The sequence below is a fragment of the Giraffa tippelskirchi genome, chromosome X (assembly GCF_054371585.1).
Source record: "Giraffa tippelskirchi isolate mGirTip1 chromosome X, T2T-mGirTip1v1.2.pri, whole genome shotgun sequence".
In the NCBI taxonomy this organism is placed as follows: Eukaryota; Metazoa; Chordata; class Mammalia; order Artiodactyla; family Giraffidae; genus Giraffa; species Giraffa tippelskirchi.
This window is the reverse complement of record NC_137289.1, coordinates 56,106,249-56,132,705: the sequence shown is the minus strand read 5'-3', so window position 1 is coordinate 56,132,705 and position 26,457 is coordinate 56,106,249. Positions and strand designations below refer to the sequence as shown.

Here is a 26,457-nt window from a genome sequence, read left to right as displayed (position 1 = left end):
TAAGAAAGACAATGCCAAAGAATGCTAATACTACTGCACGATTGCACTCATCTCAAACGCTAGTAAAGTAATGCTCAAAATTCTCCAAGCCAGGCTTCGGCAATATGTGAGCTGTGAACTTACAGATGTTCATGCTGGTTTTAGGAAAGGCAGAGGAGCCAGAGATCAAATTGCTAACATCCTCTGGATCATCAAAAAAGCAAGAGAGTTCCAGAAAACCATCTAATTCTGCTTTATTGACTATGCCAAAGCCTTTGACTGTGTGGATCAGAATAAACTGTGGAAAATTCTCAAAGAGATGTGAAAACCAGACCACCTGACCTGCCTCTTGAGAAACCTGTATGCAGGTCAGGAAGCAACAGTTACAACTGGCCATGGAACAACCGACTGGTTCCAAATAAGAAATGTTGTACTTCAAGGCTGTATATTGTCACACTGCTTATTTAACATATATGCAGAGTACATCATGAGAAACGCTGGACTGGAAGAAGCACAAGCTGGAATCAAGATTGCTGGGAAAATATCAAGAACCTCAGATATGCAAGTGACACCACCCTTATGGCAAAAAGTGAAGAACCAAAAATCCTCTTGATGAAAGTGAAAGAGGAGAGTGAAAATGTTGGCTTAAAGCTCAACATTCAGAAAAGTAAGATCATGGCACATGGTCCCATCACTTCATGGCAAATAAGTAGGGAAACTGTGGAAACAGTGACAGACTTTATTTTTGGGGGCTCCAAAATCACTGCAGATGGTGATTGCAGCCATGAAATTTAAAGACCGTTGCTCCTTGGAAGGAACTTTATGACCAACCTAGACAGCATATTGAAAAGCAGAGACATTACTTTGCCAACAAAGGTCCGTCTAGTCAAGGCTATGGTTTTTCCAGTAGTCATGTATGGATGTGAGAGTTAGACGGTGAAGAAAGCTGAGCGCCGAAGAATTGATGCTCTTGAACTGTGGTGTTGGAGAAGACTCTTGAGAGTCCCTGGGACTGCGAGGGCATCTAACCAGTCCATCCTAAAGGAGATCAGCCCTGGGTGTTCATTGGAAGGACTGATGTTGAAGCTGAAACTCCAATACTTTGGCCACCTCATGCGAAGAGTTGACTCCTTGGAAAAGTCTCTGATGCTGGTAAGGATTGGGGGCAGGAAGAGAAGGGGACGACAGAGGATGAGATGGCAGGATAGCATCACCGACTCGATGGACATGAGTTTGGGTAAACTCCGGGAGTTGGTGACGGACAGGAAGCCCTGGCATGCTGCGATTCATGGGGTTGCTAAGAGTCGGACACGACTGAGCGACTGAACTGAACTGATTCATTGATTATTTGGGGGTGGGGGCGTGGGGACCACGCAGCTTGCACTGCAGGATCTTAGTTCCTCAACCAGAGATTGAATCCAGCCTAAGGAAGTGAAAACACTGAGTCCCAACCCCTGGAGCACCAGGGGGGTTCTCAGTGATGTTTTAAATGCAAAAATTATACAACTTGTGAATAACTGAATGCTTATTTGGCTTAAAGAAGACACCACAGAAAATGCCTCCGACTTAATTCTATTTGTGGGATTTCCCTGGCGGTTCAGTGGTTGGTTAGGACTCTGCACTTCCAGTGCCGCAGGCCTTGGGGTGGATTCCTGGTTGGGGAATGTTAGTCTTTCTAATTCAGAAATGCAGTCGTTAAATGCAGTTAGGAACAAGTTGTTAGCTATAGTTATTAATTAAGAATTAATTTTTATAATTTCTCAAGACTTTAAATGGTTTATCATTTCAACATGTAGGAAAAATAACTAAATTTTTTACTGAGTTTTAAAAATTGTTTTATTACTTCAACATGGAAACAACGAACACATCATTAATTACTGTTACATTTTTCTTTCTTACTAAGTTTTTAAAATGCAATCTGTTTTCATTTCAACAAGGAAACCCTATACATAAACTACTAATTATTTTTCTCTTCTTTTTTTGTTACCAAATCGTTGACATTTTCTGTGTTACCCTATCAACACATAGACACTAGGAACAATCTATTAATTAACAGTATTTTCTCTCAGTGACTGTTGAAATGCCTTATTTTATCACATTGACTTGTAAACATAGGAGCAGGTAATTATTTTAACATTTTCCTTACTAATTCTTTGAAATACAATGCTATCATTTTAACATATAACAATATAAAGAATTTACATTCTCTTATCTTTACTGTTTTTGATATGCAGTATGTTATCAGTTCAACATGGAAACAGTATACATAAATGATTGATCAGTTATTCTACATCCTTTGTTTCTTATTAACTCTTGGATACACAGTGTGCATCTAACACTTAGAGTACATCACATATGAGAACAGCCAAATTTCTAGACCTCAGTATTCACATATGTTTAGTGTGCACCATACTGAACAGTGCAACTCTAGTGGAATAGCAGACAGAATGAATACATACGGAACAATGTGTACCGTGAAGGAACTGTACATGGTACATTAAGACAAAGAAACATCAGAATAAATCTACTTAAATGGGGAAATAAGAGAAAACAGAAAACCTGTCTGAGGAGGTAACCTTCAAGCCATGATGTGAGGACTGAGCAGCTATCCAACAGGACAAAAGAGGCCAGTATCATTTGAGCCAATCATGTAAGGGAAAATGTTAAAAAAAAAAAGGGGGGTGGCGGGGCAAGGATATGGGGGATAAATAAGTTCTCAAATGCTCTAGGGAAAACAGACAAACTAGTAAATGAGAGGAGTATCTACACTTTGAGTGAGATCAGGGACTTTATTTTTTTTTTTTTTAACATGTGCAAAAGTTCCTAAATCATAACAGATGCTTGGTGAACGTGTGTGGAATAGCCAGTAACAAAGCCGGGGTTCTGAGACCTGAAAAATCAGGCAGTAACATGCTGATGAAGATGCCACTAGGTAGTGGGCATAGTCTGTTTCTTTTTACCTGCATATGCTTCCTGATAAACAACCTGAGCGAATCAGAAACAGAGGGAAATCTGCAGGTACCTAGAGGGTAAAATTCCTGAACAACTACCACCTCTAGGAAGAGTTTCAACAGACCTGAATTTTGTCAAGTGCCCATAAATGGATAAATGGACCAATCAGTGTGGAAAAGGAAATGATGTGATGTATAATGCCTCAGTCAGCATATATCACACAGTCATAACTTGGTTAGTAACGAGAAGAAGATGTAGAGGGCAGCGGGCAAGAGATGCAGAGGACTTTTCTAATTCCTCTATTTCCTTTTTAAGGTTTCTCTTTTATAGAGGTCAGTTACATATCCAACATTCCTAAACCCCAGTTTCCTGGAACAGTAGATCTTTGTATATGTATCTCTACAAACTTGGGCTTCAGGCAAAACAATGAACCCTTAACAGCCACGTATCAGTGATGAAACAACTCCTTATACAGTGGAAATCACTCAGAATAAGTAGCCCATTTCACGTGATCCTGGTGTAACATGTGAAGCATCGCCTTGACCTGGGCCTGAACTTCGGCAAGTTTCTGTCGGTTCACGCTGTGAAGAAAATTCCACTCCTGGTAACAATGGACAGGAATGGGATACATCACCTGCCTCAGCCTTGGCAAGGATGTCAAGTGCTGCAGAAGGCTCTCGAGCACAGGCATCGTAATGGGGTTGAAGGCAAATTTAAAGACGCGGAGGTGGGTACATTGGTTCAGGGTTGGGATGATGGCCAAGAGAATAGAATCAGTCATCATACAATAATTTATCTCCAGATGTTGCAGGGTGCCTGAGACCTTCTCCAGCAGAACCTGGAAGGGCTCATAAGCTTCTGAAAAGATTTGATTGTTATTGAGATTCAATACTCTGAGCTGGGTGGCCTGAGAGCTCTGGGACAGGGAAGTGACATCTCTGATAGAAAGGCCACAGAAAGAGAGACACAATGTATCCACATGAGGTGGCAGGACTCTAAAGAGAGAAAAGGTAAGTTTATTTTAGAAGAATGACAGCAAAGAGCCCCAAATTACAGTAATATATTCGTCTAGAATACACTGCTATATACGAGTTTCCAATAGGTGGTTATCAATGTGGACATGATGATCAGAGATTATAAATTTGTGACCCGGAGAAAGTTACTTTACCACTCTGAGGAAGAGGGTTTTAACCTTGAAAATGTGCACAGCAGTAATTATTATTCATGGTTACAAGAAGGATTAAGTGAAAAAAATCACATGCACTCAGTATATACAAAATAATAAGTGCTGGATCTGGTTGACTTATTTGGCGAGGATGGGTCCAGGGAAGCAGGCAACTTAGGGTTTCCTTTAACTACTTCCCAGATGAGAAGCTCTCCATTCAAGCGTCTAAGCCTTCAGGAAAATACAGGAGCAAACTTATCTGGCAGTGTTAACACTTGTGAGCCATCCACGGGCATGTGCATTAGAGCTACAACTTAATGTTTCTCTCTGAGTGCCTCCCCTTCCTCCCTAGAGAGCTATAAAGTCCAGGAGCAGAAGAACTGAGTCTTTTTCAGAAATCTATGTACAGACATGTTCTAACTGTCTGCCCGTAGTCACTGAATAAATGAGTGAGCAGAGCTTCCTTCACTAACCTCATCTGTCCCTCACCATAAGGTTCCCCATTCTCCTCCAGCTAGGTTCAAAGTCCGAGCAACGCCTATGCTGAGGTGAAAGGAGATATAGGTTACTAGGAGCATAGGAAGACGCAAGAATGGGCCCTTCTGTCTTAACAATGAGGTTTTCAGGGAACCCAGATTTCTCCCAACCCCCTCACCTGAGTACTCTGTGCAGTTGATCTTTGAGGTAGAAGAAAGACAACCTGAGCTCCTGGAGGTTTTCCAGCTGCCCAAGCCAGACGAGAAAAGACCTGAAATTCCTTCCCTTATAAGACTCAAAGCTGAGGTTAGACAAACTAAGGCCGCGCAGGTGGATCATTCTGGCAAAATGGGTCATGACCTCACTCAGATAAGCTTGATCCGTTTCCAGATGATCAATGCACCCCAGGTCCACAATCTGAAGGATCCGTGTGTTGGCAGACATTCTACTGATTTGCAAATCTCTGCAGCAGAGGTGCAAGAACCCAGAGCTCTGCTCAACTTTATTACAGAGGAAAGTGAGAAACTGCTGTGTTCTCAAGGTATTATTGAGGGAAATATCCACTAGTAATACCATGGTTTCCTGAGCTGTCTCAACCTCAGACCTGGAATTACCAATCCCAAGGCACGTGGCACTATGCTGAGTGTTTTCTAAGTTAAGGACAGTGTGCTGAGGGGATATGCGTGACTGTAAACACAAAGGGAATGCGATCCTGACGTGAGAGCATGTTGTCTTATACTTTGAGTTGTGCCTTAAATCTAGGATCCTCAGTTTGTAGCCCCTGTAAGGAAAGGAGAAGACACAACACATGAGATGTGGTTGATTGGAACATTACCCAGCAAGATCAATGATGGGAAACACAGAGAGATCACCTGAATCCTGGTTTTCACTTCATCACCATTCACCAGGAAGTTCTTTCCACACAAATTGAGCATCTTTCATCCTTTCCCCCCACTTCCTTCACCTCTGGTCTTGCCCTGTCTCAATGCCCACGTCCCACTTCTATGTAATCACACTCAAATTCATACATAGTACCCTCAATCACCTCTATTCTTTAATCAACTCTATAAGACAAGGAAATACTGAATGTGACCCCAACTGCTGAACTCATTGGCTAGTGTTGGGAGAAGGTTAGATACTCCCCTGCCGCAGGCTACAGCATACCCTCCTGCTGACTCCCTATAAATCTTCTGGTCGTAAACTTACCTAGAGGAAGAGTTCTGGGCTGGGGGGATCGGCAAACCATCGATCATGGCTTCCAAGCTGTCATAGTATGGCTCTTATGCCTTCAGTGACCCAAGATGAAGACAGTGAAAAGGCCACACCCTCACCATTGCCTTTAGGATCTTCTTATGCCCACCAAAGAAGGCAGCGTTGAACAATGGAACAAAGAGTTCTCTTGAGATTTCCTCCAGAGCATGCATCACTGCAGGCTCACTACTCAGCAGACTCTTTGCAGCAAGCTCGAGGAGTGTGGCTGTGCTCTTTTGGTCCATCTTCACAAACCTGCTTCAGAGTGGAGAATATTAGAAGTTCTGAGAAGAAATATATAGTCTCTTGTCTGTTTCCTGGGATAGCTATGGACAAAATGCTTATTGAGTAACTATATGGGCTAATTATATGGCCAACTTAAGTGACCTCTCCTCTGGGAATAGAATGAAAATAGACTTGCGTGTGGATTTAATTAGATATATGCACAGATACACACATTTCCATAAGATAAAATGCCATTAGAATTCATAGGTAAGTTGGCAGAAGCCGATCTTGACCGTCCTCAAATTATTTCTTCCCCAAAAGATACAAACCAATAAGAAGCAAAATGTGCATCAACATAAAAGCCTCATAATTCCTTTAAAATGGGGAATGCCAAAAATTCAAAATAATTGTGAATAAAACAAATTTCATGAAATCTCAGCATGATTTTTCATACTCCCATGACTAGGCTTTGTGGTAAGAAAAAAGACAGACATAGAAATCTCCCAAGAGATAGAGAGGAAGGAAGATGGGAAAGGGCTTAAAGGAGATCTAAAACTACAGCAGAATGACTAAGCACAGAATAAATCTAAAATTCCTAAAAAGGTGTCCTAGATTATGAGAGCATGGACTACAGGGGAGGAATTCCTAATAGGAACTCTTTAAGGGACACGGATGAATTAAAAGTGCAGTTTTTGAAAGATACAACTTTTTTAGGGAAGAATAAGGCAATGAAGAAGGGAGAAGCCTCAGCTGGCCCTTGGGTAATGATGGGAAAAATAAACAGAAGGGAAAATTAAGGCTCTTTCAATACATAAGAAAACCACAAATCAGAGTACCATGACTTCTCCCTCAATCGCCAAAACAAACAAACAAAATGAAAGGCTGACATAAAGATTTTATATTCAACTAAGGAAGCTACTAGAGTAGGGATTAGTCTTCAGCCTGGCCCACTAACCCAAATCAAGCCCACTGCTTCATTTGATATATAAAGTTTGATTGGAACAAAGCCACGATCTACCATTTATGTATTGTCTCTGAATGCTTTGGCACTGCAGTTGCATAGTTGAGTAGAGTGACAGCGACACTGCGACCCGGAAACTTACAATATTCGCTACACGTCTCTTTACAGAATATTTGCCAGTAATCTTCTAAAAGAAGAACTGAGATTGTGTCCCAACAGGTGATGAGGAGGAAAACGTCACCAAAGTATCTAACGGTGAGTATTTTACATGGCAATACTAAAATCAACATGGAGGAAAGGGGAGAAGACTAATGTACACAAGTTTTATGTTGTGAAAAAACAGAACATGTGCAAGTAAAAATGAGAGAAAGGGGAAGAGTATAAGAAAATAGAACAACCTTTTTATCATAATGAAATAGGGGAGTGTTAGCTGATACTGGAGGAAAAAATGCATGGATTAGAGAGTAAAGTGTTAAGGAAATAGGTGCTTCAGGATGAGTTTTAACAATGCATTAACTATGATGATTTGAGATACCAAAGGAGAACTTCAGGCAAAGATGGTCTCAATAAAGGACAGAATGGTATGGACCAAACAGAAGCAGAAAATATTAAGAGGAGGTGGCAAGAATACACAGAAGAAGTGTACAGAAAAGGTCTTCATGACCCAGATAATCATGACGGTGTGATCACTCTCCTAGAGCCAGACATCCTGGAATGTGAAGTCAAGTGAGCCTTAGGAATCATCACTATGAACAAAGCTAGTGGAGGCGATGGAATTCCAGTTGAGCTATTTCAAATCCTGTAAGATGATGCTGTCAAAGTGCTGCACTCAATATGCCAGCAAATTTGGAAAACTCATCAGTGGCCATGGGACTGGATAAGGTCAGTTTTCATGCATTCCCAAAGTAAGCCAATGCCAAAGAATGCTCATGCTACCGCACAACTGCACTCATCTCACATGCTAGTAAAGTAATGCTCAAAAATCTCCAAGCCAGGCTTCGGCAATACGTGAACCGTCAACTTCCAGATGTTCAAGCTGGTTTTAGAAAAGGCAGAGGAACCAGATATCAAATTGCGAACATCCGCTGGATCATCGAAAAAGCAAGAGAGTTCCAGAAAAACATCTATTTCTGCTTTATTGACTATGCCAAAGCCTTTGACTGTGTGGATCGCAATAAACTGTGGGAAATTCTCAAAGAGAAGGGAATACCAGACCACCTGACCTGCCTCTTAAGAAACCTGTATGCAGGTCAAGAAGCAACAGTTAGAACTGGACATGGAACAACAGACTGGTTCCAAATAGGAAAGGAGTATCTCAAGGCTGTATATTGTCACCCTGCTTCTTTAACTTATATGCAGAGTACATCAGAGAAACGCTGGGCTGGAGAAAGCACAAGCTGGAATCCACATTGCCAGCAAAAATATCAATAACCTCAGATATGCAGATGATACCACCCTTATGGCAGAAGGTGAAGAAGCACTAGAGCCCCTTGATGAAAGTGAATGATCAGAGTGAAAAAGCTGGCTTAAAGCTCAACATTCAGAAAACTAAGACCATGGCATCTGGTCCCATCACTTCATGGCAAATAGATGGGGAAACAGTGGAAACAGTGTCAGACTTTATTTTTCTGGGCTCCAAAATCACTGCAGATGGTGACTGCAGCCATGAAATTAAAAGACCCTTGCTCCTTGGAAGGCAAGTTATGACCAACCTAGACAGCATATTGAAAAGCAGAGAGCTTACTTTGTCAACAAAGGCCCGTCTGGTCAACGCTACGGTTTTTCTAGTGGCCATGTATGGATGTGAGAGTTGGAGTATAAAGAAAGCTGAGCGCAGAAGAATTGATGCTTTTGAACTGTGGTGTTGGAGAAGACTCTTGAGAGTCCCTTGGACTGCAAGGAGATCCAACCAGTCCATCCTAAGGGAAATCAGCCCTGAATATTCATTGGAAGGACTGATGCTGAAGCTGAGACTCCAATATTTGGCCATCTGATGTGAAGAGCTGCCTCATTTGAAAAGACCCTGATGCTGGGAAAGATGAGGGCAGGAGGAGAAGGGGACAACAGAGGATGAGATGGTTGGATGGCATCACCGACTCAATGGACATGGGTTTGGGTGGACTCCGGGAGTTGGTGATGGACAGGAAAGCCTGGAGTGCTGTGATTCATGAGGTCGCAAAGAGTCGGACACGACCGATTGACTGAACTGACTGAAATATATCTTAATCATAAAACATGAACATGTCTTAATCATAAAACCATAAACTCAGAGTGAAGATATAATCTGCAGGAATATTTATGCACCAGGAGTACTGCAAACTCCTTCAATGAGGTGGGTGAAACTGGCGCCTATTAAGCAGGGTGAAGAAAGCCAGAAAGAAAACCACCAATACAGTATACTAATACATATATATGGTATAGTTAATCGGTAAAGATAACCCTGTATGCGAAAACATCAAAAGAGACACAGATAAATAGAACAGTATGATGGACTCCATGGGCGAGGGCAAGGGCAGGATGATATGGGAGAATGGCATTGAAGCATGTAAATTATCATGTGTGAGGCGAATCGCCAGTCCAGGTTCACTGCATGATATAGGGCGCTCGGGACTGGTGCGCCAGCATGACCCGGAAGGATGGGATGGGGAGGGAGGTGGGAGGGGGCTTCTGGAGGGGGAAAACATGTACACCCATGGTGGATTCATGTCAATATATAGCAATACAAATACAATATTGTAAAGTTAAAAAGTAGATAAATAAACTAATTAAAAAGAAAAAGTAAATAGGGACACATATGTGGATAAAATAACAGTAGTAAGAGAAAACAATAACAATAGAAGATTTAATACATCAATCTCAGTCTAAGGCTGATCAGATTGTATGAGACTAGAGAAAAGGGTGGTCCCGAGGTGGTAGAGGAATAGAATGGGGAAACCAGCCTCTCCCCCACAAATTCACCAAAAGATCATTTGAATGTTGAGCAACTCCCACAAAGAAACTTCTGAGCACTGGTGGAGGACACAAGGCACCCAGAAATGCAACCCATTCTCTTCGAGAGGAGGTAGCACAACATACAAAAGAAGAAAAGAGAGACTAAAGATTTAGGGACAGAGAACTGTCCTGGGGACGGAGTGGTGAAGAAGTAGAATTTTCCACACAGTAGGAAACCCTCTGACAGCCATGTCTGTGGGGAGTTTTTGAATCTCAGAGGGCAGCAACCTGAAGAGATAAAAAAAACATAGAATACCCGTACCTAACCGCAACAACACGGGGAGATAGAGAAGTGGCACAGATGCTTGCATCCGCCACCAGCAAGAGGGCCTGGGCAGGGAGGCGCGGGCTGCATCATCGGTCCTTAGGGAAAGAACTGGGCCTGAATGCCCTGAGGACAATCTGAGGGACCTAATGTGAGATAGCCACCCAAACCATGGGATCGCCGGGGAGACCAAAAAAAAAAAATCCTTTCCCATGAAAGGTTCTAATGCCGCACAGTGACCCCTGGCACACTCACAGAAGAAATGATTGTGTAAATATTATAGGAGAGGAAGCCGGCTGCCGTATAGGGCCCTCTATACCCGGAGACAGAGAGGTAGGTTTGTGACACCCAGGGCCAGAAGGCAAGGAGCTGCTGCAGTCTCGGCCCCAGAGACCACATCTTCCACCAAACAGTGAGCAGGCTCCCAGTAGCTAACCATGTATTCCAGGGATCCTGGATGGTTCACACCTGCCACGTATGTCACAGCCTGAGATCAGCTCCTGAGAGGAGACACATGGCACACCTGGGGCTGTGCTCTTGCAGCACACCAGGGAAATCAAGTGTCTGTAACCAGGGAGGTGCATAAGACGCATGACCCACCTGGGACAATGCACTAGCCAAGCACCTGGTCGCCTGAGCTGCTTGGACCTGGGAAGGGCACAAAACGCACAGCCAATCTGGGTCTGTGCACATGTGCAGCACACAAGAACCTCAGTGGGAAGTGCACGAAAGGCAGGGCACACTTGGGACAGTGCCCTTGCAGAGCACTCTGGAGCCTGAGCAGTGTGGACCCAGAAAGTACACGCCACCTTGGGCTGGGGCCAAACCACTGTGGTCCATCCACTGTGATCACTCCCCACACGTGCCAGTGATATATGTTTGCAGTGTCCCTCTCTCCCCACAACACAAATGAACAAGTGAGCCTAAATCAGTGGCCACATTCACCCCCTCTTGTCAGGGTAGAAAGTAGACACTGAAGAGATCTGCAAACAGAGGATGCCAAAATAAAGAAAGAAGGGGGAACTGCTCTGGAAGTGACAGGTGCACCAGATTAAAACACTGCAGTTAATGCTGAGACTGTGAATAGACCTTGGAAACAAGTACAAGCTGAAACAAGGGATCAGCTGACACTGAATTGACCCCACACTGCCCATAGTAGCTCCAGAGAAATTCCTAGTTATAATTTCACTATTATCACATTTTAACTTTTTTAAAAATTTCAAATCTTTTTTATTCTTTGAACTTTCATTTTATAGCCTACAATTACCTTTAAAAACACTTTTTTAAACAAATAGCCTAAGTATGTTTTTTATTTTTGTGATTGATTTTGCGTTTATTTTTTATATTGTAGTTTTAAGAGTCTAACTTCTGTCCTAGGTTTTTAAAATTTGATATCTGATATTTGCTATCAATTTTGTACGTTTAAGAATCAATTGTTTAGTATCCATTTTCACTTAGGGATTTGATTACTGGCTTAGTTGCTCTCCCCCCTTTTCACTCTCCCTTTTCTCCTCCAGGCTACCTCTATCTCCTTCCTCCCTCTTCTCTTCTCTACATAAGTCTGTGAATCTCTCTGGGTGTTCTGAGCTGTGGAGAGCACTTAGGGTTTTCATTACTGGCTGGATTGCTCTCACCACTTTTGACACCCACTTTTCTCCTCCTGGTCCCCTATTTCTCTTTCCTCCCTCTTCTCTTCTCTACATAACTCTGTGAATCTCTCTGGGTGTTCCCAGGTGTGGAGAATTGTTGCACCATTAACCTAGGGGTTTCATCCTCTGTGATGTATAGATGAGGAAGTCTTGAGGCAACTGTAAGTGTAGGACCAAAAGCCACATGCAGGACGTTTAACTCCAGAACGTTAGAACATTTGAGAATTCCGGACTCCAGGGAACATTAATAGATAAGAGCTCACCCAAAAGTCTCCATATCTGCACTGAAACCAAGATCCACCCAAAAGACAACAAGTTCCAGTGAAAGACACACCATGCTAATTCTCCAGCAAAACAGGAAAAGACTCTGAACATTAAAGAGGGGCTACCTAAAGCCATGCCAAAGCCACAAACACGCCAAAACTCACTCCTGGACACTTCACTGCACTTCAGAGAGAAGAGATCCAGCTATGCCCACCAGAACACAGACACAAGCTCCCCAAAGCAGGAGACCTTGACAAGTCACTGGTCCATCCCCACCCACAGGGAGCAGACTCCAAAATTATAAGGAACCATGAACTTCCATCTTGAAGAAAAGGCACCTGAAACACAGCAATCTAAACAAAATGAAAAGGTAGAGAAATATTCAGCAGGTGATGGAACATGACAAAAACCCACGAAACCATACAAAAGAGGAGGAGATAGGGAGTATACCTGAAAAAGAATTCGGAATAATCATAGTAAAGATGATCCAAAATCTTGAAAACAAAATGGAGCTACAGATAAATAGATCTAGAGTCAAGGATTGAAAAGAGGCACGAAATGCTTAAAAAGGACCTGCAAGAAAAACAGAAGCATCAATCAATCGTGAACAATGCCATAACTGCAACTAAAAGCACTCTGAAGGAAAACAATGGTAGAATGACTGAGGCGGAAGAGAAGAGAACTGAGGTGGGAAATAGAATGGTGGAAATAATAGATGCAGAGAAAGTCTTTGACAAAATTCAACACGTGTTTATGACAGAAAAATTCTCCAGAAAGCAGGCATAGAAGGAACATACCTCAACATAATAAAACACATATACAACAAACCCACAGCAAACATTATCCCCAGTGGTGAAAAATTGAAAGCATTTCCCCTAAAGTCAGGAATAAGACAAGGGTGCACACTCTCACCACTACGATTCAACATAATTTTGGAAGGCTTAGCCACAGAAATCAGAGAATAAAAAAAATAAAAGGAATCCAGATCGGAAAAGAAGAGGTAAAACTCTCACTGTTTGCTGATGACGTGATCCTCCACATAGAAAACCCTAAATAACCACCAGAAAATTAGTAGAGCTAATCCGTGGATATAGTAAAGTTGCAGGATATAAAATTAATACACAGAAATCCCTTGCATTCCTAAAGAATTACAATGAAGAAATAGAAAGAGAAATTAAGGAGACAATCCCATTCACCATCGCAACAAAAATTATAGAATATTAGGAATAAATTTACCTAGAGAAACAAAAGACCTATATATAGAAAATGCTAAAACACTGATGAAGGAAATCAAACATGACACAAATAGATGGAGAAATATACCATGTTCGTGGATTGGAAGAATCAATATAGTGAAAATGAGTATACTATCCAAGGCAATCTATAGGTTGAATGCAAACCCTATCAAGCTACCAATGGTTTTCACAGAACTAGGACAAAAAATTTCACAAAATGTATGGAAACAGAAAAAACCTCGAATAGTCAAAGCAATCCTGGAAAAGAATGGAAGTGGAGGAAAAAACCTTCCTGACTTCAGACTATACTCCAAAGAGAAAGTCATCAAGACCGTATGGGACCTGCACAAAGACAGAAATACAGATCAGTGGAACCAAACAGAAAGCCCAGAAATAAACCTGTGCACCTATGGACACCTTATCTTTGACAAAGGAGGCAAAAATATACAATGGAGAAAATACCATCTCTTTAACAAGTGCTGCTGTGGAAAATGGTCAACCACCTGTAAAAGAATGAAACCAGAACACTTTCTAACACCATACACAAAAATAAACTCAAAATAGATTAAAGATCTAAATGTAAGGCAAGAAACTATAAAACTCTTAGAGGAAAACATAGGCAGAGCATGCTCTGATGTAAATCACAGCAAGATCCTCTAGGACACACCTCCCAGAGTAATGGGAATAAAAACAAAAGTGAACAAATGGGGCCTAATGAAACTTAGAAGCTTTTGCACAAAAAGGAAACTAAAGCAAGGTGAAAAGGCAGCCTTCAGAATGGGAAAACATCACAGGAAATGAAGCAACTGACAAAGAATTAGTCTCCAAAATACACAAGCAGCTCATGCAGCTCAGTACCAGAAATATAAAAGACCCAATCAAAAAGTGGGCCGAAGAGCTAAATAGACATTTCTCCATGGAAGGCATACAGATAGCTACCAAATACACGAAAAGCTCAACATCACTCATCAGAGAAATGCAAAGCAAAACCACAATGAGGTACCATCTTACGCTGGTGAGAATGGCTGCTATCCAAATGTCTACAAACAATAAATGCTGGAGAGGCTGTGGAGAAAAGGGAATCCCCCTACACTGTGGTAGCGAGGCAAACTAGTACAGACACTATGGAGAACAGTGTGGAGATTCCTTAAAAAACTGGATATAGAACTGCCATACGACCGAGCAATCCCACTGCTGGGCATGCAGACCAAGGAAAACAGAACTGAAAGAGACACATGTACATGTACCCTAGTGTTCATTGCAGCAGTGTTTACAACAGCTAGGACACAGAAACAACCTAGATGTCCACTGGCAGACGAATGGATAAGGAAGTGTTAGTACATGTACACAATGGACTATTACTCAGCTATAAAAAAGAACACATTTGAGTCAGTTCCAATGAGATGGATGAAACTGAAGCCTATTACATAGAGTGAAGTGAGTCAGACAGAGCAACACCAATACAGTGTATAGACGCATATATATGGAATTTAGAAAGATGGTAACGACAACCCCATATGCAAGACTGCTGAGAGGGATTTATGTAAAGAACAGACATTTGGACTGTGTGGGAGAAGGCGAGGGTGGGATGATTTGAGAGAATAGCACTGAAACATGTATATTACCATATGTGAAACGGATGACCAGCGCAAGTTCGATGCATGAAGCAGGGCACTCAAAGCCAGTGCTCTGGGACATCCCAGAGGGATAGGGTGGGATGGGAACTGGGAGCGGGGTTCAGGACTTGGGGACTATGTAGACCGATGGCTGATTCCTGTTGATGTATGGCAATAGGCACACAATATTGTAAACTAATTAGCCTCCAATTAAAATAAATAAATTTACACCAACAACAAAAAAGACTAGAGAATATACACTTGTCAGTGATGGATTGTAATGATCTCACAGAGATGATACCATTAATTTCTATAAAGTAGAAATATTACAAGCAATCTTATCTAATCCCAATGCAACAATAGTTGATAACAAAAATTGAAACAGAAAGGCTTTTCCATCTGAAAAAATTTTAACTCTTCTTTAAAAAGTGCTGAGTTCAAGAAATACAAAGTCAAGTTATAAAGAACGACTATGAAAAACTACACATCAGAATGTATGGGAGACATTTATAGCAGTGATCTGAGGCAAGTTCACAGCCATAAACACACTTATGGGTAAAAATAAAAGAATGAAGATAAATGAATTAAAAGTATGGCCTCAGAAAACTGAAAAGAAAACCTAGGAATAAAAGAACAACTAAATAAAACAAAAGATAAAAGCAGAAATGAATGAGACACAAAATAGAATAACAAAGTGAAATCCTGTTTTTCAAAGCAGACAAGCCATAAGCTGGCTTGATGAAGGAAGGAAGATCACAGAGACAGACAAAGTAATAGGTGAAAAGGATGAAATAATCATTGAAACTTAAAAACTGAGGGATTACTTTGTCAACCTATACTCATATCAACTTGAAAATCCACATGAAATAGGTAACTTCCTAGATAAATACAGACTACCAAAAGTCTGACTCTAGTGTTAGAAAGTTTAAATCAGCCAATTTTCACAGAAGAAATGGATAAAGTTATTACAAGAACTACCCTCACGAAGCACCTTGCTCAGATGTATTTATCGGTGAATTCTTGTAAACCATCAAAGATCAAATAGTACCAAAGCTTTATGACTTGTGTAAGAACATTTGAAAGGAAGAACACTTCCTTTACTTCTTTTAGGAAGCAAGTAGGATACTAACACATACACATAGATACCAAAACTCTAAATAGAATATTAGCAAACGGCCAACAATACATTTAGAAAGTAATATACTGTGACAAAGTGGGATTTATTCCATTAATACAAGGCTGGCTCTATATTAGGAACTTCACTGATATCATTCACCACGGTAACATATTTAACGACAAAGACCCTGATGTTGAGAAAGATGGAAGGCAAAAAAGTAGGGGGCAGCAGAGAATGAGATGGTTAGATAGCGTCACTGACTCAATACACATGAATCTGAGCAAACTCTGGGAGATAGGGGAGGACAGAGGAGCCTCAGTTGCAAAGAGTCAGACATGACACAGCAACTGAACAACAATAATCATATGACTATCACCATAGATGCCAAACCAATCATTGGGAAACTTCAATAGGCATTAGTGTTAAAAAAGAGAAAACTCAAGAAATAGGAATCAGGGATGCATTATGACATGATAAATGCTATGTAAGAAGTTCCTCATGCAAGTACTTTATTTATATAAGTACTTTATACTGGAGGTTTTCCAATAAGGTCAGGAATAACCAGTGTATGCCTAATACATCACTCCCGTTCAGTCTTCAGCAGCAAGCACTAGTCAGTTGACTAGAGAAACCAAAAAGATTTTTAAGAATGGAAAAGGAGAGGTAAAGCCACCTCTACGTGCAGGTGATATCATAGCACACCTGAACAGTCTTATAGAAACCATGACAAATTAACTAAAACAAAGAGAATTCAGCAAGGTAGTAGGATATAAAGTTACCTACAAAAATTATTAGTCTTTGTTTCTACACACACACACACACACACACACACACACACACACACAGAGCTGGAGGACACTTTAGGAGAGAAAATCCCATATAAAATAGCGATAACAAAGAGTAAATGTATAGAAATCAACTGAACGAGAGCATCTATACAAGGATAATTTGTAAACACTTTCGAACAACATAGAAGGAAACTTGAATAAGTAGAAAGATTTTCAATGACCTTAGATAGAATAACTCAGTATTAAAAAGATATTCATTCCCTCTAAAGTTATGTATACATTGAATATAATCTCAAAAATATCAGCGAACATTTTTATGAGTTAGACCAATGGATAATTTAGTTCATATTTTTTAAAAAACATGCAAGAATAGCCAGGATGTAAGTAAAAAGGAAAACCTATGAGTGAATAGTAATCACATCAGACATAAAAGCACACTATAAAGCCCCAAATTTATACCAGTGGGGTACCAGTACAGGAATAGACTAATAGGCCAGTGGCATCGAATAAAAAAGTCAGAATAACACCAGTTATATTTGGGGATTTTTCTATGTGATCCAAAGCCATGTAAAATCACTGAGGCAAAGATGAACATTCAATAAATGATGCTGGAACAACATTAAAAAAAATTAGTGTAGATCCATGATCTACCATCCACAAAAATAAACTGTAAATGAGTTTAGGAATCTAAACAAAAAAATGAAACCATAACAAAATCTTGAAGATAATAGGGCCGAATTCTTCTTCAATATCAGCATTGGGAAAGGCTTTCTAACTCTGACTGAAATTTCCAGAGGTGATTAAAGAAAAGAACATTCTATGTGACGAGAAAAGATTTTTTTAATGTATGGCAAGTGAAAGTGAAAGTGGCTCAGCCATGTATGACTCTTTGGGACTATGACTCTTTGTGACTCCATGGACCTCCATGGAATTCTCCAGGCCAGAACACTGGAGTGGGTAGCCATTCCCTTCTCCAGGAGATCCACCCAACCCAGGGATCGATCCCAGGTCTCCTGCTTTGCAGGCAGACTCTTTACCAGCTGAGCCAGCAGGGAAATCCAAGAATACTGGAGTGGGTAGCCTATCTGTGCTCCAGAGGATCTTCCCGACCCAGGAATTGAACCGGAGTTTCCTGGCTTGCAGGCGGATTCTTCACCAGCTGAGCTAAATTAAAAGGCATTGGAGAAACTGGGATAAAGTATTTGCAGGATGCCCCACGGACAAATGAATAATAGTCCAAGTATACACACAGAAGTCAAGTACTGCAGGACAAAGGGCTAATATTTCCTCAGGAAAATGGGAAAAGCTATGAATAGAGAATTCACAGTATATATATAATGTGTCAAACTTCCTCATAATTAGACAGATACATACTAAAACAAGGGCTTCCCTGGTGGCCCAGTGGTAAAGAATTCACCCAGTATGCACAAGATGCAAGAGACTCGGGTTCAATCCCTGGGTGGGGCAGATTCCCTGGAGAAGGTAATGGCAACTCACTCCAGTCTTCCTGCCTGGAGAATCCCATGGACAGAGGAGCCTGGCAGGCTACAGTCCATGGGGTCACAAGAGTCAGACAAAACTGAGAAAGTAAACCATCACCATACTGAAACAACACGGAGATATCATTTCTCACCTACCATAACAATAAAGGTCACAAAGATAGGGAAACACATTCTGATAGTGAGGCAGTGAGGAAAGAATCCCAGTGGCCAGCGGTACAACTCTTCTGGAGAGAAATTTGGAAATACCTAACATAACTACAGATGCATTTAACATTTGGCCCAACAATCCTACTGCTGGGAATAAAACTTGAAGAGATATTTCTACCAACACAAAAACACGTGTACCCAGGGTTATTCACTGCACCATTGTTTGTATTAATTAATACGAAATGTTGAAAACAACTGAAATGCCCCTATAGAAGCCAGTGTAATCCAATGTAGCTGTAAAAAAGAATGAAGGAGTACAGAATAAGGAGTTTTTTTTAATGGAATGCTGTTTATTGCAAAAGGAAAAGTGCAAAGAAGCTTTAGAAAATGCTATCTTTCATTTAATAAACAATGGAACATAGGAAAACCCGTATGCATTTATTCATTTGCGTAGAGGAAATACAGGGAAGATTCAACCAGATAACCAGATTGGTTATCTACAGGGGGACTGTGGAAAAGACATGGGGAATGGGAAGGCTGTAGAAGGTGTGGGGAAAGAATCATACTCCTACAGTATGTGTTTCTGTGTAGCCCTGAGTCTGAATTTAAAGTCTGGCATATCAATAAGAACCACAAAAATAATTAGATGCAAACAAATACGATTTTTAAAGGAGCACAACACGATCAAGGCATTTTATTTTATTTTATATTTTTGATCGAGGGATTTTAAAGAGAGCAAGAAATGATTAGTCACAAAATTGAAGCTAATCACAGGTAAGGAAAGAGGGTTGTACAGAGGGTGGACAGGAGAGTTGGCCGGCGAGCAATTTAATCGATCGCCTTTCTTATTAATCCCCAAACTTTGGTCCTAGGTAATTTCATTTATATCGGTAGAGACGTAGTTTATAGAAAGAATACTTTTGAGATGTACCTGACTGGAAGAAGAGTCGGAAAATAGTTGAGACGTCCAAGACCCCAGCAGTGGCAGCGCGTTCCTCCCTCTCCTCAGCTCACCGCCAGCAAGCCGCAGAAGAGCACGTGATTGGTGTAGTTCCGGTCACATGCCACGCACTCAGTCAGATCGGTCCCGGGAGGCGGGGCCAAAATACAGACCCACCCACGGGGAGTGAGGGCAGAGAGGGTTATGGGTGAGAGGGTTCCTCTCAAATGCCAGCTCTGCACCTCTAGAAACCATGGTTGGAAAGCTGGGCACAAGGTCTCTCCATGTGGCCTAGATACCACCTGGCCAGGATTTCTGCCAGGCCAGGACTCAAACCCAGAGAACTGATGTCCACATCGATGAGCTTTGCAACAGAGACTGAACTTAAAAACGATTGGCCCCTTGATGAAAAAGAGGCTTTTCAGGTGGCGCTAGTGGTAAAGAATCGGCCTTCCAGTGCAGGAGATGCCAGAGTCAGGTTCGATCCTGGGTCGGGACGATCCCCTGGAGGAGGTCACGGCAACCCACTTCAGTATTCTTTTTTTTTTTTCACTCCAGTATACTTGCCTGGAGAATCCCATGGATGAGGAGCCTGACGGGCGACTTAGCACTTGATGAAAAAAGCCATCAGACTTTAGTGTCCACATGGCTCTCCTATGGTAAATAAGGAGTTGAGTCCACACCAGATAGGGAATATGTATTCTGGCCTCTGTGCAGTTAAGCCAGCATAGCAATGACATTGACATTTGACAAAAGCAGCATAAAGGAGAAAACTGCATGCATGCTAAGTCGCTTCAGTCTTGTCTGACTCTTTGTGACCCCATGAACTGTAGCGCACCAGGTCCCTCTGTCCAGGGGCTTCTCCAGGCAAGAATCCTGGAGTGTGAAGCCATGCCCTTCTCTGGGGAAGAAGAAAACTGCGACCCCTTTAAGAACAAGAGGCATTCAGGGTTCTTGTGTCCAACCTTCTCAGTGTGCAATGTGGGAGACCTCGGTTCGATTCCTGGGTTGGGAAGATCCACTGAGAAGGGATAGGCTACCCACTCCAGTGTTCTTGGGCTGTCCTTGTAGCTCAGCTGGTAAAGAATCCACCCATCAGTGTGGGAGACCTGCGTTTGATCTCTGGGTTAGGAAGATCCCCTGGAGAAGGGAAAGGCTACCCACTTCAGCATTCTGGCCTGTAGAATTCCATGGACTGTATAGTCCATGGGGTCGCAAAGAGTCAGACACGACTGAGCAACTTTCACTTTCACTTTCTCCCTGAAATCCTGATTCCACTGTTTATTTCCTGTTCTCTTCCCAATTGTTTACCACTTTTCAGAATACAATACATTTTATTTGTATGCTATTTCTCTAAATTGGCCATCTCCTTCTGATGTAAAAATATAAATTCCTGGAGGGCAGGAATCTTTGTTTATTTGTTCATTAACATATCCTTATACTAATGCCTGGTATAATGTATACTTCAAGATTTGTTCAAGGAATTGTTCTCCAGCCACACTAGCCTCTTTTTTGTGCCTCTGACCCTAACTCTAACTCACCAAGCATGTTCTCACACCATTATATATTTTCCTGCAACAACCTGCCCACAGATGTTCCTATAACCACCATCCTTACTAAGCTCACTTCTCTGCTCACCTTACCAGCCAAGGCTTACTTTTCTTCATGACACTTAGCATTTGATCATAATTTTTCTGCGTATGTTTTGTTTCTCTGATTTGTTGTTGTTGTTTTCACTTTGCTTTAGTTTAGTTTTGCTTTTTCCTGTTCTCTGTCTACACTTCTTTCTTATACTCTTTTAGTTGCTGCTAAAGAAGTAAACCATCCATGACTGTTCTAATTTTTGCCATATAATGTCATCTTTCACTAGATGGGGGTAATGGCATTAAATATCTTAAGACTGGATCCCTGGGTTCATGACTTTACCACCGAGTGGTACCATAAGCTCCATGACCTTGGCCTGGCGCGTTAACACTTCCAAGATTTCATTATCCAACATCAAAAGGAGAATGACAATTGATGTCACTTCTTGACTGTTGATAGGCTTCCATTTAGATAATGCATATATAGGGCTTAGCAGAACACTTGACAGTGATGATAAATGGAGGATTATTATCGTGATCATTGACTGTATGCTATCAGAATTGAGCGTCAAGAGATCTAGGCTTCTTCCTAGTCTCTGTTGCTTAAAAATATATTGCAATTTCCACGAAGTTACCTTAAAGCACACTGTGCTTTAGATTCTGCTTCAGTCCAAAAGAATGGCAATGCCTATCAATACTGTTTCCCATAAGTAGTTTAAGGAAAGTCTAAGTATTTAACTCATCTCCAACCCAGTATCACTTTATTAATGGGTAATGGTTGGTTGAAGTGCTTCCAGTGTCCAGACAAATTTCTAAAGAACCTCAGGCAAGGATAATGAAAAATCCTGTTCTCTGTTGCTCAGAGGAACAGACATTAGCCCAGCCTAATGTCAGGTTCTGCCCAAAGAACCTGAGCAGAGAACAACTGAGAGGTCCACTTCAGGTGCCACTTGTACAGACAGTAACTGGGCAGATTGCAACGATAATGCACTTAATGTCTTCCTCTAGATGGACCACTCAGGGGTGAAGATAAGAGCAACAGAAACTTTTCAAAAGGAGAATTTTAAGGTATCTATTTTCCCCTATAAGAATTTTGAAAACTGGCGTCTCATATTTTTAATTTGCAAAGGATGTAATTTCTAGAATATTGTAGATACACCAGGTAAATGTGTTTTAGATATCCTTTTTCTAAATCTTGGTACTACAAGTGTAGTTCACTCAGTTTATGAAAAATGTTCAGCATATGACTGAACGATTGGAAATCTAGTTCTCACTGAATATTTTCAATTATCAATAGCATTATAGTTTATAAGTAAAAGTCTGACTTCATTTCTCAATTTCAGTAAATGTGTGAATGACACTCTATAGTATCTTCCTTTTGAATTTCAAATCTAATATTGCTCAGTGGATAATAAGATAGAAAGCAAGCTAGAAGAAGCCCACTTTTAAGTCTAAAATCTCCCAGGTTTCAGTAAGAAGTGCAGTATTGTTGTGTTCTATACTTTCTACTTGTTTCTTTCTCTTCCAATTCTTTGGTGAGATTTTCAATTTTTTCGCTTGTTTAAAGAGAATTTGTAACTACTTGATAGTTTCTTTTATGATGGTCACTTCAAACTTCTTGTCATTATTTCAACATTGTTCACATCAGTGTTGGCATCTGTCGAATGTCTTTTATTATTCAAGCAGTGATTTTCTTAATTCGGGGTACTGTGATCTCTATCATTTCCTGGGCCTTTTGAATACCACATTCTAAGACCCTCGACCCTATTCATGTGCATTTTTGTGTGATTCTTGGGTGCAACACACAGTGATATGTGCTCTACCCTCAGATTCCTGCTCTGATTCCACACGAGGAAAAGTGGATTCCTAACTCAGGCTGCCTCAGTGGTAGCAACCACCCAGCGCAGCCCTGGATACCGTCCCAGTCAATGAGAGGCACCAATTCACAGCCCTTCTGTAGCTTCAGAAAGGGAGTGTAAGCTCAGTTCTCCTCTAGGCAGGGCTGACCCCAGGGAAGGGGGAAGGGAAGGGCAGAGCAAATAATTTGTGAAGAAAATAGTCAGGACTACATTAATGGATGCAGAAGTAGTATTTGACAAAATCCAGCAGCCATTCATAATAAAATCTCTCTCAACACACTGGGAATAGGCGATAATTACCCCCAACTTAACAGACTCAAGGGTAGGTGCAGAGATCAGCAATGTTTGTAAGTGTCAGGGAGGAATGTAGGCACTCTCCAGAGGTAACAACTTGGGAAACAATTCCAGATGGCACAGTCCAAAACCACAAATAGAAAGAAGTGATTGACAGCTCAGGGTTGTGAAGCCTCTCACCCCCAGTCTCTCCATCTTCCCTCTCCTTTCTCCCCTGGGTAGCTCCCTCCCAGACTGTCCCAACTCCCTTCTCCTGTGCCACAAGGACCAGCACTTCAAATCCAATCTGCAGGCCTTCCACCCCTCCCTGCCTCCGTTCCTCCAGTGCCCAGTGAAGGGTGTGGAGGAAGAGGGAGTGGGGGGATGGAAGGCGAGGGCCTTGCTACCTCACTGGGGGTCCAGCACTCTGTCAAATCAAGACAGACCTCAGGGATGGCCCAGGAGGCTGTGGCAGGGAGGTGGGTGTGGTGGGGCTCAGGAAGGAGGGAGGAAGATGAAGACAGGAAGAGAGTGGAGGGAGGAGGGGAGCGATGAGACATAGGGGTGTAGAGACAAGGGAGAAAGAGAAAGGGAAGGGAAGAGAAGAAAGCTCTACCATGGCGGGGGTCAGAGGAGAGGCAAGGGAAAGGGGAAGCGGTGCCCCTGAGGCAGCCCTTTCCTTCCCCTGCCCCAGAACAGCCCAGGCACCGTTCCTCCAACTATGCACATGTTGGACTGGGGGTCACTGGATGCTGGTTGAAGCTTTGTCACCTGTGTGAGCTCAGTCAGACTTGGCCGTGGGAAACAGAGCAGCCATGGGGGTAGATCGTCCCCAGAAGGAGTAAAGGGACAGTTCCCGGCTCACTGTGGGGCTGAGGGTCTTTGGCCCGCCCTTATGATCACCACTTTCTCTCCCGATGGCCCCTGTGCCTGTCCGAGTTGGATATTTCTCTGAGGAATCACAGCTGTCTCAGGCTACCTGGGGTTCCTCTGGAGGACAGGCAGGATGGTGTGACGAGTGCAGGGAGGGACGGGCGGTGTCCCCCAAAAGGCCTGTCCTGCATTGTCCTCTAACACCTCTGCCCTCTGCCAAGTTGGAGGAAGGAAAAGAATGAAAGTGTTAAATGTCTGGCCATCTATTCCGCTTGCTGACATGTTGCAGTCATGCTGACGGGGCCCATGTGGACATCACTCATTTTTGTGTGTCCATCTCACTCCTGGTAGGATGAAAGTTGTATATCAAAACTGTTCCAAACAATTCCCATGCTTCTCTGAGTAAACATGCTGGGGTTTGCTCTTCTTGGAAACGAAATACCGTGATGATTGTAATCTGTTTTTGGAACAATACATAAATGCTCCAAAGGTTGGAACAAAGTCCTAGGAAAATATCATTCCTAATAAAGCAGAATCACTGACTTTCATTTTTTTTCTTCTTTATTTATTTTAATTGGAGGCTAATTACTTAACAATATTGTGGTGGTTTTTGCCATACATTTAGGTGAATCAGCCATGGGTGTACATGTGTTCCCTCCCCATCCAGACCCTCCCTCCCACCTCCCTTCCCATCCCATCCCTCAGGGTCATCCCAGTGCACCAGCCCTGAGAACCTTGTCTCATGCATCCAACCTGGACTGGCGATCCATTTCACATATGATAATATACATGTTTCAACGCTATCCTCTCACATCATCCCACCCTCGCCTTATCCCACAGAGTCCAAAAGTCTGTTCTTTACATCTGTGTCTCTTTCTCTGACTTTTAAAAGCTAAAATGAAGTATTGCACAGTTCTAAAAATGTTGGAAGACCTCACTATACTGTATTTTCTGGGATGTGAGAGGTTGGGAAGATCCATAGCCCAGGAGAAAGCAAGTACAGTGGGAAGGACTTGGGCTGAGGGTCTGATCTATGTTAGTTTGAGCTCTGCCTTTGTCATGCTGGGTCACCTGAGAACATTCACTTAACATCTCTAACCCTTACCTCCCTTCAATACTCGAGAGGCATAATAAATTATACCCTGAATATTTGGTGCTGTGGTTGAAAGCTCAAAGATAATTTTCGTACTTGAGAGAAGAATTAGAAAAATGAAATATAGGTCTAAAGACACTGTAGAGAATGTAACCTGGAGTGACAGAAGGAGAGAAAGTACCAAAAGAGAGTAGATGAGAGTTAATGGAGAGGTGGTGAATAAATCTAATACATGTTTCGTTGTCATTCAAGAAAGAGAAGAATAGATAAGTATTTGAAGGGATCATGATTGGGAAATATCCAAAAGTAATAAAAGATATCAAATTGTTACAGCCACATCAATGAGAGAAATACTTTAAGGAAACTATACTGTAGAAAAGAAACATGTCATAATTATAAAAGGTTTCATTTGATGCGAATATATTAATAAAGCAATTCAAATATATGACATTCTTATCATAGGAGTCAAAATACATGCAGCAAAAATTGACAGAAAGAAATGGTGAAAAAAACAGTCACAGCGAGGTATTTTAACAGCTCACTGAATTACAAGGAAAAGAGACAAAAAAAAAATCAGTTAGATGGAAAAGTTTTGAACAACATGAGTGACAAAATTAATTCAGAGTAGAACACTGCATACAAAAACTGTGGCTGGAACATTCCAGAATACGCTTGGCCATGAATCAAGAAACTTCAGTGAGAGTAATACAATCGACCCTGAATGGTTCGTGTGAGGATTCAAAGGTAAGGGTGATTTCTCTGCCCTTCCCTCATCGAATTATGAATCCCACGATTTTCAACACTCTCCACCCCAGGGACGCTCCCCTCTCTCCAAATATTTATCCTGAGAGGAATCAAAGACAAACAACGCCAAGCACTAGTTGCAATGAGTTGGACACGACTGAGCAACTGAACAACAACATATAGGAAGAAAGTCCACTGTGAACTGAACTTGTAAACTGTCCAGTGTGAACTGAACTTGAATCCCTGAAATGAAGGCTGGAGACAATTTTACAGATGGGTGAATGCTAAGGGAAAGTCATTGAGGGGTGTTTGAATGGGGGTGGAGTAGGGGGTTATTTCCTATGATGCAGCTACTTGGATTTGGTAATTAGCACTTATGTGGGGCTTCCCTGGTGGCACGATGGTAAAGAATCTACTTGCAATGCGGGAGGCCTGACTTCGATCCCCGGGTCAGGAAGATACCCTGGAGAATGGAATGACTACCCAGTCCAGTATTCTTGCCTGGAGA

At 41.8% G+C, this 26,457-nt stretch overlaps 2 protein-coding genes across 3 annotated transcripts in view; both read right to left on the bottom strand.

Moving 5' to 3' along the window:
• Positions 1–26,457, bottom strand: part of LOC145536868 (melanoma antigen preferentially expressed in tumors-like) — a 74,767-nt gene that overhangs the window by 39,580 nt on the left and 8,730 nt on the right. The gene's annotated exons all lie outside the window — the stretch shown is intronic.
• Positions 1,790–20,408, bottom strand: LOC145536870 (melanoma antigen preferentially expressed in tumors-like). Of its 2 annotated transcripts, none has more exons than XM_081567044.1 (4): positions 19,516–20,408; positions 5,780–6,079; positions 4,752–5,354; positions 1,790–3,926 (listed from the first exon to the last, which is right to left on the bottom strand). In XM_081567044.1, the coding sequence occupies exons 2-4, from the start codon at positions 5,824–5,826 to the stop codon at positions 3,413–3,415; spliced, it is 1,164 nt and encodes a 387-aa protein (XP_081423170.1). In that variant the 5' UTR covers positions 5,827–6,079; positions 19,516–20,408; the 3' UTR covers positions 1,790–3,412. The 2 variants fall into 2 exon arrangements, with proteins under 2 accessions (XP_081423170.1, XP_081423171.1); XM_081567045.1 differs by having other exon boundaries at positions 5,780–6,082; positions 19,516–19,610.

What these genes read in the sequence shown, in the direction of transcription:
- LOC145536870 (XM_081567044.1), bottom strand. Translation starts at nt 5,826, where the DNA reads ATGATCGATGGTTTGCCGATCCCCCCAGCCCAGAACTCTTCCTCTAG. An exon ending in GCCCAGAACTCTTCCTCTAG is followed by an intron (nt 5,355 to 5,779) that starts GTAAGTTTACGA and finishes CTTTCCTTACAG; the next exon opens with GGGCTACAAACTGAGGATCC. An exon ending in CAACTGCACAGAGTACTCAG is followed by an intron (nt 3,927 to 4,751) that starts GTGAGGGGGTTG and finishes TTCTCTCTTTAG; the next exon opens with AGTCCTGCCACCTCATGTGG.